Raw genomic sequence first — 13,206 nt, forward strand, 5'->3', positions numbered from 1 at the left:
TACATGGTATTTAATCTACTATTAACCTATTAAAATGCACAATATTGGTTGACTCTCAGCTTGCTACATTTAACAAAGATCTCTGTTTCAGGTTACTTAGTTATAGAAAATCCATCAAGTAAGTTTACTAAAAATTTTTATGTTGTGTTCATCACTGAGTCTCAATGTGTGGTTCTCTCCTCAATGTTTGTTAGAAAAAACCTCCAAGCTGCGTATAAATCATAAAAGCATGACTAATTGCATGGTAACTGGAGAAATGCTTTCTCTCTCTCTGGGGTGAAGCCTGCATGCCTGTGTTTTAGCTTGGGAAGTAATACAGGGTTATTTAAACTCCTCAGGATTTAAAAACCATGTCATTTTGAGAATGAGGTCACTGCAATATTTTATATGTCTAAAACCTTGCAATGTGTAAAATGTTTTCTGTCTGACAAAGAAGTATTATGTACCTTAAAATGCAATAATAAGTTTGCATATTTACTTTTATGTCAAAACCGCGCCTTGAAATGCTGTTGCCTATAACAACAATGATAGCCTACCGTATTGTTAACATTAGCAACATTAAAAATTTTGTGAGACGGAGCAACAAAGGGATAAAATGTTTATTTTTTAAGTGATTGATAAGAAATCAAATAAGCATGCTGTAAACAATTTATAATTTTCCGCCTATAAGTATAATTTTCCATTGAACTGGAAAATATTGTTTATTCATAAACTACAGTTATATAACAAGAATGACAAATATATTCCCTATGGGTTTCTAATTCTTCTGTCCTTACTTTCAGGCCAATAAGCAAGAAATCCTTTCTACAACATGTTGAAGAGCTTTGCACAAACAACAACCTAAAGTTTCAGGAAGAATTTTCGGTATGTTGCTAGCAGTTGTCACAACATCGCAAGACCTTCAGTCTTTTCGTGTGTCACATTTCATGTCCATTTTAAGCAAGCAAGGCCATGAAGAACTCTGGCCTTGATAATCAATACCCAATTACCAGGTTGATTGTTTAGAAAGTAACAGTACACTGATTTGGATTCTGCAGCCTATATTACAACCTAGTCAGAATTATTCACCTTAGTGTCAGCCAAAGATGATCTTCTTTAGTCTCCAACATTTCAAGATCACCATATTTATGTTTTAACATACCTAGTGTCGCATATGTAAGTTACCTAAAAACAAGATATTTAGAGTTTTCTAGCATATACACATATACATATACATATAATATACATACATATACATACACATATGCATATACATGTACATGTACATATACATATAAATATACATATAAGGTATATTTAACTGCTATAAATATGTTTGTTTTTCTGAGTGGTGATGACTCCAAAAGCAGCGTTAATATTCATTCTGTAAAATTTTCAAGCCTCTGTCATATTGCTGTGAAACTTAGGAATGTTTTTCTTTCATATATTTTGGTGCAGAAAATCAAAGGTTTGTACATGGTACTTTGGTTTTTGTTCCTCTACAAGTAATCGGGCATATTTCTTATGCCCTTGAGAATAGCTTCCATATGAATAGCCTCCATTTCCTTATGTGAGCACATGAAAATAGCAAGCCTGTCCTTCTTTCTGAAAGGGCCCTCATTCTCAAAATATACATTACAGATAATACAATATATGTATAGTTTCAAATTTAAATCTGAAAGTTTTCACTATTTTCATTAAGTAATATTTTAAGGTTATCCTATTTTTTCTCAACAATAACTTCTTGTTATTTCAGAATCTTTATCATCATTATCTTTCTTAACACATACAGTTGTTTGCCCAAAAATAATTTGTTAGTGTCCAGTGACTTTATTATTTTGGATTTATAAATTTACCTTGAATCATTTACCAGTTGAATTAACAAAAATGAAGACTTAGCAATTGGCTTTCTTCTGCTAGATTATAATATTTAGTTTCCAAGGAAAGATTAATAAAAGTGTATAAATATTAATGGTATTTCCTACAGGTTTTTTGTTATGCTCATTAGGTAAAATTGGTCTGGATTTAATAATAAAAAGCACCATAAAATTTTCAGAGCAATAAAATAGAAGTGCTATTTCACTTGAGCAAAAAATGATTATAGTTACATTATGCATGACTGAACAGATGAAAAGTTTTAATATCAATAACACTTTCACATATTAACATTCATTACTAGAAAGTCTCTAGTGTTACTTTCTTTAGGTGTGACCCACTTTGGCTATGCCTTACAACATTGTAACATCTTAAATCTTAAACAATAGTGTTTTATCAAACCAAAATCTTTGCAATCTGCTTAAAATCTAGAGAAATGCAAGAAGCTGAGGTCTCCTTCAAATAATTTATATAGTCAACCTATAATAGACAGTTTTATATGTCATTTATGTTTTCAGTCTTTTTTCTCTCTGAGCTTCAACTTCAATGTTTCAGAGTGTAGTGATATCTTCCCAGATGACTTGTTCAAGGGCAGGCAGAATTTCAAGGTAGGTTCAGTCCCTCAGTCTGAGTGTATCTATGTTATTTGTAGCACAGGTTTTAACAGATAAACAATAGGATTGGCAGTGCACTTGAAATGATCAGTAATGACAATGCTCAGGAGCAGGCAATGCATGCAATAAACAAGCAGACCTCGTGATCAGCATTGTTTTTATCCACATGCATTATTCTACTTTTACACAAATGACTTGAGGGTCCTGCAATGTGTATGGGAAAGATTAGATCAAGATATAAACCCTTGAACATGATGTAAACCCATATCTGAAGCACGCAAGTAAGTGGTGAAACTGGAACAAGTTTCCCACAGAAGCTGTGAATACCCTATCCCAAGAAGTGTCCAAGGCCAGATTCGATGGGGCTTTGAGCAACCAGGTCTGGTGGGAGATGTCCTTGTCCATGGCAATATGGGGTTGGACTATTATGTTAATGTCCCTTCCAACTCAAATTTTTCTATGGTTCTATGAAAAGCACAGTGCTGAGCTTGCTTGGGTTCTCAGTCTGTCTCTGGACGAGTAAATGCAAGTTTACTGGGAACGGAATATGAGACTATGATAATTTACACTAATAAACTGCTAGTATCTTCCCTGTGTTGGATTTGGATTGTTTCACCTAGCAGTCTTCTTGGACAATTCCAAGATATGCTTTGGTAGGTAAAGTAGTCTAGGGATAATTTGCAATACACAGTTTGTAGACAACAAATATTGTTTGGAGTTTTCAAGCATAAAGGTGAGTCTTTCCATTTCACTTACTCTTGTAATCTATGGACATTCCAGGTTTCGTCTAATTTGCTTGACTGACCAAACTGCAGTTCCAGGACATCTTCCGGGGTCAGTCTTGGTCACATGTGAACCAGACCTGTGTGTAAATGTGATGAGAAGGAAATCGGGACCTCAGAATGGTCCTGGATCCATTTCTTGTCAGAAAAGACAGGTTTAAAGAAACCATAGGGAGCCAAAGTAACTGATGACAGGAATGACCTCACTGATATTCAAACTTCCAGCTTTCCAGCTGATTCCTGCATTTCTCAATATATTTGGGAATTTATGCTTTTCTAGTAACTGGTAAATTACTGAAACAGAAATACTTGCATAATACTTATGATAAATTCTGCTCATGAGTAAAAAAAATGAAATCCTTCAAAGGGTCACCAGTGTCACAAATGTACTACAGTAAACAAAAGGCAAACTTTGTATTTCAAAGTTTTATGACTTTGCGAAGAAACATGATCTCTGTGACAAGTTGTTACTGAGCCTGGGAACCCAAATACTCTTTCCCCAAATACGAAAATAATAGACAAGACTGAAATCCCTACTAATGCAGAGAATTGGTATGAGGCCTTTGAGCACTTGTTCAGTTATGGAAGCATCATTATAAAAATAACAAGATCTGCTTCTCTATCTCCTCTCTCCTACAAAGTGCTGTATAATGGTGCTACTTCTACAGTAGTTAACTGGCAAGCTAAAACTCAGAGGAGTGAGGCAAATGAGGAAAGTTAAAGCTTCCATGACAAGGCCCAAAACACTTGCAAAATTCAGAATAGGAATTTCGCGTATGCCTTTCCTTCATTAAAATATTCAATGACAGAAATTTTGTGAGCATTTCAGCTTTCTGAATGAAAGGAATTTTAACATCTCAACCTTCAACTGTGTTTTACACACCAGGCTGACCAAAATATTTGAATTAACAATGAAATAAAAGAACTGAAATAAAACATCCTGGTTTTCCGTTTTTCATTGCCTCTCTAATTTATTTATTTATTTATTTGCTAGGAGATTCCCATTAAATTTTATTCATAAAATACAGACTGTCTCAAATACCTCAGCAAAAGGGCATACTTAATAATTGAGCCTGATAGCAAGATTTCCCAGCTTTTGAAAGTATCCCATGCAGACAGTAACCACTAATATTAAAGGACAATTTTGAAGGGATTTCAGCAAAATTTTGTATTGCAATCATTCAAAGCAAAAAATAAGCCTCAATTTATATCTTAGATAGATATGTATAAAAAACTGACTTGCGTATAACATTTGTCAAACAAAGCAAAATTCTATTGAAGTTAACAATGTATTTAGAATTCTGGATTTTCTGCATCTTAACACCAAGGTCATCACTTTAACACATTTTCTCCATTAACAAGTTCTGAAGTTAACTCTTTTAATCAACTTTGTACCTGTTTATGCACACCAACATCCCCATCAAATAAGTTCCTCAGGATGAATGATTTATCCATCTCTGGCCTCCAGTAATAGAACAAATGGCCAATTATGAAGCTGCAGTACAACCCAAAATAACTCTTCCCACCCCTTTCACAAACAGTCTCATGAACAATAACTAATTGCCAGTTGTCTCAACTTAATTAAATTCTCATCAGTTCTCATGCGGTACCACAACCTCTCCCAAGCTAGAGGAGTCAGGAAAAGGCATTATTCAAGACTAAATCTGACTCGGTAGGGCATGGTAACCAAGCATGTAACTTCATGAAAAAAAATCAGAAAATTACAAAAGGTGGTAGACTGACTTTATCCAGGCTTTTAAAGGTGAAAGTTCATGTAAGCTTAATTGTTCAAGTTGACAGCATTGTCTGCAGTGCTGCATCTAACATTGCTGATTTAACGGACGTTGACAGTGAGGTGGGAAGCTCTGTAGTGCTTCCAGCTGTTCTTAGAAATGCACTGCTTCAAAACTGTAGAGTTTTTCCTCTTACTGGATGATTGTGTCATATTTTAAATTCAAATGCAAAAGTTTTCCAACAAACATTTATTCCTTTGCAGGAGCTTCCCAAGTTTCTTGAAGACCTTGCTTCAACAGATGCTGATCTGCCTTGGAACAGGTCTAAGAATCGCTTCCCAAACATAAAGCCATGTATGTGTATTTACTGACCAACTCCTTCATTTTGCTCTTTACTTTCAATAGTGTAACAGATATTTGGAATGCAAGTGTATTTTTGTTTGATCTGTCTTTAAAATAGCAGTACAATCACGTCCACATTATGAAATCATTTTCTGTCAAGTAATCCATCTTTACTTTGTGGGTTTTTTTTAAAGACAGTTTTATTTGCAAGTAGCTTTCAACTTGCTCTCACAAGCTTTAATATGCAGGTGCAAGAAACTGTAGCCTCAATAGTTTCTTGTCTTTGTAATTCAAGCCACGTAGCAAACTCTTTAAAATTCTTCCTCGTTGTTTTTTTTTTCCCCTTTAGTAAGAAGTAATTTTTTAAACGTATAAAATCCACATGTTTGTGCATTCAGCTACCTCAGGAGTCTGGATATGCTTTCTTGTGGATATGTGTACATGTGCTACAAAGGTTCCACAGAAGATCAGAGTGACTGTATGATAACTTATAAGCCCAGGCTAGATATTATCACAGGAGACAGGAGTCTGTCTCTCTATACTCAACACTGCTTCATTTTTCAGTTAATAAGACAAGAAATGTCATTATTATTTTAGGCATTAGCTGTGATGTGAGATGGAGTGCATAGCATTCCTTGGTTAATAATGCTACATTCTGTGCTATTAACTTTTCAGAGCAGCTGTTCCTGCTATCTACTACCTTATTCAAGACATATTCTAAGTCACAGTCACTAAAAATTTATCTTTATCACAGACAGTAAGACATAAATAGATATGTTTCATAAATATTTAACTTTGTATTCTATTGTTCTTTTCTAGAGTTGAAGACCAAACATCAAAGTTCTGGTGTTACACACATGATATGTTTATTGGATTTTGTAATTTCTGTATATATACTGTGGGACCAAATCAGAAACCCTAACCTTTTTTTTTTTTTTCAATAATGACTTAACCTTATGTAAAAAAAAAAAAAAAAAAATTTTATATATATATATATATAAAATATATATATATATTTTATATATATATATATATATATATATAAAAGTGCCAGAATCTGTCTCAGTGACCTGGGCAGCAAGTATATGAAAAAAACTATCAGATCCCTGACCCTGCCCTTTGATTCACACAGAAGTTGTGTGTGCTAGGACAGCATAGCTTGAAGTACACAGGCTCCTTTTAGGTACAGAATCCTCCCATGTATACATAAAATTAGAGGTTTTAGCTCATTCACCACTTAAATTAAAACGTATTTTCTATAACATGTTTGGAATATTGAAGAAAGACCATAAAGTAATGGAAAAAGGTTAAATTACCTTTGTAATTAGTGTTCTACTCCATTAAATATTGTTATTGTTAATAACAGTATTTTTGATTTCTTAGCACTCCAGGTACACTTTTTACATGCTTCATGGTTTTTGAACCAATATTTTAGTTAACTAGACCTTACTTCCATGATAGATAATAACAACAGAGTAAAGCTGATGCCTGATGCTGGTATTCCTGGATCTGACTACATTAATGCCAGCTATGTGTCTGTAAGTAGAAAGTCTCTCACATTTTTACTGTATTTGTTTTCTGGTAGAAGAGTGACAAAATCAGGATTCTAATTTTTCTTTCATTCACTATAGCCACTCTTGGCATGACTTTGTTCAAGTGACTCCTGTGGTACTAAACATGGGAAGTTAAAAAAATATATATGCCATTTTAATTGCTAAGAAATTATTTCCAAAAATAATCAAAACTGTGTCCAGCAAGTTGCTTTGTATAAATTATCTCATACCATTTTCATAAATGGCAACAGTGGAGCTCCCACTGATGTAAATTGTTTAGATAGGTGTTATTTGGTCTCTTGATTCAGGAGTCAAAGTTGTTGTATATGAATAGGACAATGCAAAGATAACTGAACTGAAAACTTTCGTAGAAATGGCTAACAGTTTTGGGATGCTCCTTCTTATTCTGTGAAAGATATGATGGAGGAAAATAAAAGTAGGCTTCTTGAAGAGGAAAGGGAATACTATATTTTTCATCCTCATCTTTCTTCCCAGACTTTCCCATTTTCTTATTGTGTACTCTCAGTAAATTATTTATTTATATTTTAATCTTATTTTTGTCCTGTTCAAAGTGTGAATTATATTTATGCATCTAATCTCTTCTAGCAGTGATCTCACATGAGTTCAACATTTGATTTGTATTAAATACTTTTCAAACATGTAGCAAGACATGCAGAGTGTAGTCAAAACAGATGACACAAAGGAAAGTAGAAATAGTTGTTTGCAGGTAACTAAGAGGCATTGTTGAGAATAAGCAGTACAGCTGAGAGAATCTTCCTCTCTTATGAGCAAATGGTATTTATTCCCACAATGTCTTTGTTGTGAGAGTTAGCAGATAGGAAGAACCATGCCCCATGATGCTGGGACTACACAGAACGACTGAGAAGGAAAGTAGAGGCATCTTGGAGCATGGTCTAGTCTTTACCCTTCCTGTCACTGACAGGCCAAGTCTTAGAGAACACTAAGAGCAACTTCCAAAAAGCTGCAGCAAATGCCAGCTACAGTGTTCCCTGTTGAGGTTTTGCTTGTGTGCATACATTTGGGATGACCATTCATCAGTGAATAGACAATTCCAGTGTTACAGTTTCTCAAGGCTAAAGTTTTGCCCTTTATCTGCTCTCACTTTCCATGTTTGTAGATATATAAATATATAAACGCATATAGCTGTAAACATGCAATATGTATGTGTATTTACTTACCTGATTAGCTAGGCCTGTTTACATATGCACACTTGTAAAGAGAGGAAAAGAGAAGTCTTGTACATAGTTTCAACAAATGGGAATTCTGCTGCTACTTTGACTTTCATTGGTTAAAGTCAGTAACTGATCTATGAGCTTTGCATCCCTGAATTATAGTTTCTCACCTCGCTCTTAAACTAAGGAGGATTAACGTAGTTTGCCACTGCCACCTGTTCTTTATATTATACATGGAGTAAGTAACAGGCAGCTGTGAATTATAGGGCTATAATTCCAACAAGAAGCTTTGGTGGTGCTATAAACCACTGTGTCTGTTGTTTTGAGCAATAAGCAGAACTCTGATATTATAAACTGCTAGATCAGTGGCATAAATTTATTGCTATTGTTCTTATTTTAGAATTTCTGTAGTACACAATAGTTCCTGTAGGTGTAATTCTTTTCTATGAGGAACCATAGTACCAGATCCATGTGAAACTCTCAGAGCATCTATAGATTTTTTCAATAAATTTCCTTCTTCCCGAGTTTTACACCGATTTATAAATTAACCAAACAGCAAAAGCCAACATTAAAATAAAAGTCGACACATTCAATAGGTTTTTTGAAAACCTTGAATTGGAGATCATTTATTTCAATGAGCTTCAGGCCCAGGTTACAGCAGACCTCAGACAATCACCAAAGAACAAGGTCATTAGTGTGTGTATGACTTGCACTGGCTCTCAGACGGCTCCTTATTTGTTTCCCTGGCTCTACTGCTTCTTAGCACTATTTGATTCTACTCTGCTGGGCACCTCTTGATTTAGTTTTTGGTGGCCTCTAGCTGGATCTGCAGTAAGTATAATATGAAGGCTTAGATTCTTTTAAATGGGATGTGATGACCTGATGTCCCGGTAATATCTCTGCTAAATGCATTTCTATTACCATGACACTTCCCATATTTTAGTAGAATAATTGGTTCGTAACTGGACTACCAAAAAAATCCATTTCTTTCTTAGTTTTCCAAGGCAGCTTGCCATGCAGCGACTATTTAGGCATATGCCAATTTGCTTAGTATGTCTGACAAGGTTTTAGCCTTGGTCATGGTAGATACAGGCACAACTATGAGTCACATGCAAACACTTTTGTTTCCTTGCAAACCATTGTGTATTAAACATTTTCTCTTTCTCAGGGCTATTTATGTCCAAATGAGTTTATTGCAACTCAGGGACCATTACCAGGAACAGTGGGTGATTTCTGGAGAATGGTGTGGGAGACAAGAGCTAAAACACTTGTGATGCTCACACAATGCTTTGAAAAAGGACGTGTAAGTTACTAGTAAACCAATTAAAAGCATTTGATATAATTGGACATTCTGTATGTAGTTTCTGTCAAGATTATAACATGATAATTGTTAATTAATTAGTAATCATCTCCCTGCAGATAAGATGTCATCAGTACTGGCCAGAAGATAATAAACCAGTGACTGTGTTTGGGGATATAGTGATTACAAAATTGATGGAAGATATTCAAATAGACTGGATCATCAGAGACCTAAAAATTGAAAGGGTAAGCCAGCACTGGAAGTTGATCGAAAAAAATTCATCCAACACCCAAAAGAACATCAGATATGCTAGATCCCACCCAACTGCTCTCTCAATATTCTTTTAATCTTTTAGTGCATATGCATTGTACTGCCTGATTGTCCTGTATTTTATTTTCATTCATGTTTTATTGCCTGAGAATTTCAGTCACAAAGAGCTCAATATGCTATCAAGGGCCTATTAAGCTTACTGAACTTCTCGTCAGGTGGGAGGTGAAGTTTCTACTTGGACACATTGGTGTCTGTTCTAGAAAGGAGTAATTCTAACCATTCTGGGATCAGACAAATCCCTTTGAATGTATCCCTCTCAGATAAAAGGGCAAGATTCTCTGGTGCAGCTGTTTTGCATTGTACCACCCGCCATTGGCCTCCACCCCCAGGAGATTCACCCAATATGAATGAGAATTATCAGTATTACTCCTACTCTTTGTGCTGGGAAGGAGGAATAGGGCTACAGCAGAGCTCTGCACCTTTGTCATGACCCACAACTACAGTTTCCACGCACTGGATGACTCGAAACAGCAGGTGGGCTCAAAAAGCAATCTGGGAATAAAGATCCAAAATTAAGTCACTTTTCTTTGGCACTCCCAGAATTTATTTGTGTTGTATGTAGTGCAGCCATATCCTAGGACCTGAAATTGGCCATGCTAATGCAGGCATTGCTATCCTGTGGCATGTGCATATGACAAAGAGCACACAGCGGTGGGGGCTGGTCTCAGCAGTCACCCCACAGGGATATGTTGTGCACATAGTACAGGGGAACTGAACATTTAAAAATGATTGAGAGAAGATAAACCTTTTTTTCTGCTAAAAATAGAACATAGAGAAACAAGACTGGAAAAAGGACTATTTAGAATAAAAGTGAATTATAGTGAAATGCCAAGTCACTTGTGCTAACGAGGGTGATGCTAAAAAGAAGATAATCTGAATTGACTAGGTGATTCATATACTGTAGCCAAACTACCCTGCACAAAATGCTATGCCCTTTATAAGCATGTCATTAAATGTGTTGTATTGCTGGTGTTAAGACTGTACATCCATTCACATGAGGGTGAATGGCGATGATCTTCCAGTGAAGATAAAAAGCATATGTGAAGCAAACAACTCAAATCATTGCCATTGTGAATTTGTCTTCCATTTTTATGTTGCTCAGTTTAAAAATAATAGTACAACTACAAAGTAGTTGCTATACATAATTGTTCACTGATGTTCAGTATTTCTTGCAATATGAAAGAAGGAAGTGATTGTTTCAAAAGCAATTTGAGTAAATAGAAACTGGTTCATTGCACAACAGTTGATTAAACTGTGGTACTCCTTGCTGCAGGATATTGTGAAGGCTAAAAACTTACAGGGATTCAAAAAATCTATATAAATTAGTAGAAGAAAATACTGATGAGTACTATTAAATTTCCATTTACTGTCTTTCACTGAGGCAGTTCACAAGTCACAAACAATCAAGAATGGAAAGGATATTCTGGGGAACTACAGCTACATTGTTGTCATGTTTTATAATGTTCCCTAACATTTTTTCTTGACTACTGTTGGAAAGAGCATATTGATGTGGACACGCCTTTGGCATGATCCTATTCTTTCATTTTTATGTCCTTCAAAAGTAATCTGGGTATTAGATCATAACCTCTTGTTTGAGGTTGCTGTTGCTGCTGCTCTGATGGAAAGAACATGAAAGAATATATATCTGTGTTCACCCAGTGTGTGTGTGTTTGCCTTTACCACATCAGATCAGACTTAGAGTGGTTTTTCAGGCTTTTTCCTGAACAAATTTGTCATCCCAGCTCACTAAATTTCTAAATGAGCCATAGAAACTTCAATCTGCAATCTACAAATTAGAGATATATAGATATACATATTATATGATGACTTAAGTCAAATGAAGAATCACTATTGAAATCACTAATACTTCCTGAAACACAGACTTGATGCCATCCCTCAAAAAAAGTGTCAGAAGTTCTATGCGCATCAAATTATCTCTCCATGTCAGTAATCTTATAATTATTATGCTATCCTAACTTCATTTTTTAACATGAAATTACTGATAAGGTTACATGTACCTTACTGAATCTTCTGTAGCATTTCTTGTGTAAAAATTGCATTATTATGTATTTTTCAGCATGGAGACTGCATGATGGTGCGGCAGTGTAACTTCACTTCTTGGCCAGAACATGGAGTCCCTGAAACTACTGCACCAATTATCCATTTTGTAAAATTTATCCGTGCAAGTCGAGCACATGATAACACACCAATGGTGGTTCACTGCAGGTAAGTATATTCACCAAGTCATTGTTCAGTAGCTTTGAATCTCAAGTCCATAATAATGCACAGGGAAGTTGCCAGAAGAACAGCCACAAAGACTGAGTGTACAGATAAGCAGTTCTAGCAGTCCTTCTTACTCCTTTCCAGAAGGTAAAATGCCAGTGTCTGTTCTTCTGTTTATGGAAGTTCATTGAGGTGATGTCAGGGGAAATAATTGCTCCAAAAATTACCATAAAGTACTGCTGGATTTTTCTTCATTTTCCTCTTTAATCATAAGAAGAGGAATAGCAAATTATATGTATTGGTTTATATTATGATAATTAGAGTTCTTCTTTAGAAGCAAGTATTAAAAATATATTTTAAATGCACATGTCTTCATAAGGAAGAAACTATTTGAAGAGAGAATGACAAATACAAATAAAGGTTTGCATAGGCCAGCTTTCAAACTTGGATGCCTGTAAAAGTTAAAACCTATATTTAGGCTCTTAAATAAATGGTCTGGTGGTTAGAGGTGTTCAGCTGTCATAGTTTCCACTGGTTTCATTAACACCCTAAAACTTCTGTTTGAAAGAGTGTGTGGGGAGGCCTAGGTCTTAAGGAAACCAATGAGTGTGACCTGCATTTTGTGCAGGTCAGTGTTCCCACTCAGTGAGTGGGCAAGCTCATTAAAAGGGGTCTGAACTCATAGGTCTGCTACTGAGTCTTTGCCCATTCTCACTTGGTGTGAGTCTGGAAATAAGTGGAAGGAAAAGATGGCTTTGATCCTACAAATCTTTTCCACTTTATCATGCATTGGAATTCTTTTAATTTGTCCTCAGCATCCTATGGGTGCCACCCACAAAGGGTAGTAAAACCTTAGATATTTAATATTGTTGTCTTTGATAAACATTTCCCTCTACTGCAAGGACCAGAGAGATTATGACAGGAGAGAACAACATGGTCCTCATGCTTTTAGGACATTTATATTCTGTGGGGACTCTCTGCAAGGAACTCTATAATTTTTTTTCAGAAGGGAGATATGTAAAGGGACCAGCATGGGTGTGATACTCCACCTGTGCTCAAATTCCTGATGGTTATAAAGCATTACTGTGTATTCTCATATCCAGAAAACTCATTCATTACTTCTTTCTCATTAGAAATTGCAAGCTCAAGAGTTCTTCTATATATTTCTTGATTATCTGCAGTAGTATACCCTGCATTTATTACACCAATTGCAGAGAAGTCTGATACTTATTTGGAAATGATATTCATTCTAAGACCAGGAAATAAAACTACCTACCAGCAC

General features: G+C 35.4%; 1 protein-coding gene across 5 annotated transcripts in view; it reads left to right on the forward strand.

Annotated features, from left to right (window-relative positions):
- The window catches only part of PTPRQ (protein tyrosine phosphatase receptor type Q), a 120,280-nt gene that overhangs the window by 102,332 nt on the left and 4,742 nt on the right, over positions 1-13,206 (forward strand). For 3 of the 5 annotated variants that reach the window (XM_030260334.4, XM_072923114.1, XM_072923115.1), the window contains 6 exons: positions 783-864; positions 5,247-5,337; positions 6,787-6,863; positions 9,240-9,374; positions 9,491-9,616; positions 11,779-11,927. In XM_030260334.4, coding sequence (XP_030116194.4) covers positions 783-864; positions 5,247-5,337; positions 6,787-6,863; positions 9,240-9,374; positions 9,491-9,616; positions 11,779-11,927 — 660 coding nt within the window. Of the gene's footprint in view, positions 1-91; positions 119-782; positions 865-5,246; positions 5,338-6,786; positions 6,864-9,239; positions 9,375-9,490; positions 9,617-11,778; positions 11,928-13,206 lie in introns of all 5 variants that reach the window. The other 2 variants (XM_041713047.2, XM_072923113.1) reach the window with 1 other exon arrangement.

This window comes from Taeniopygia guttata, chromosome 1A (assembly GCF_048771995.1).
Source record: "Taeniopygia guttata chromosome 1A, bTaeGut7.mat, whole genome shotgun sequence".
In the NCBI taxonomy this organism is placed as follows: Eukaryota; Metazoa; Chordata; class Aves; order Passeriformes; family Estrildidae; genus Taeniopygia; species Taeniopygia guttata.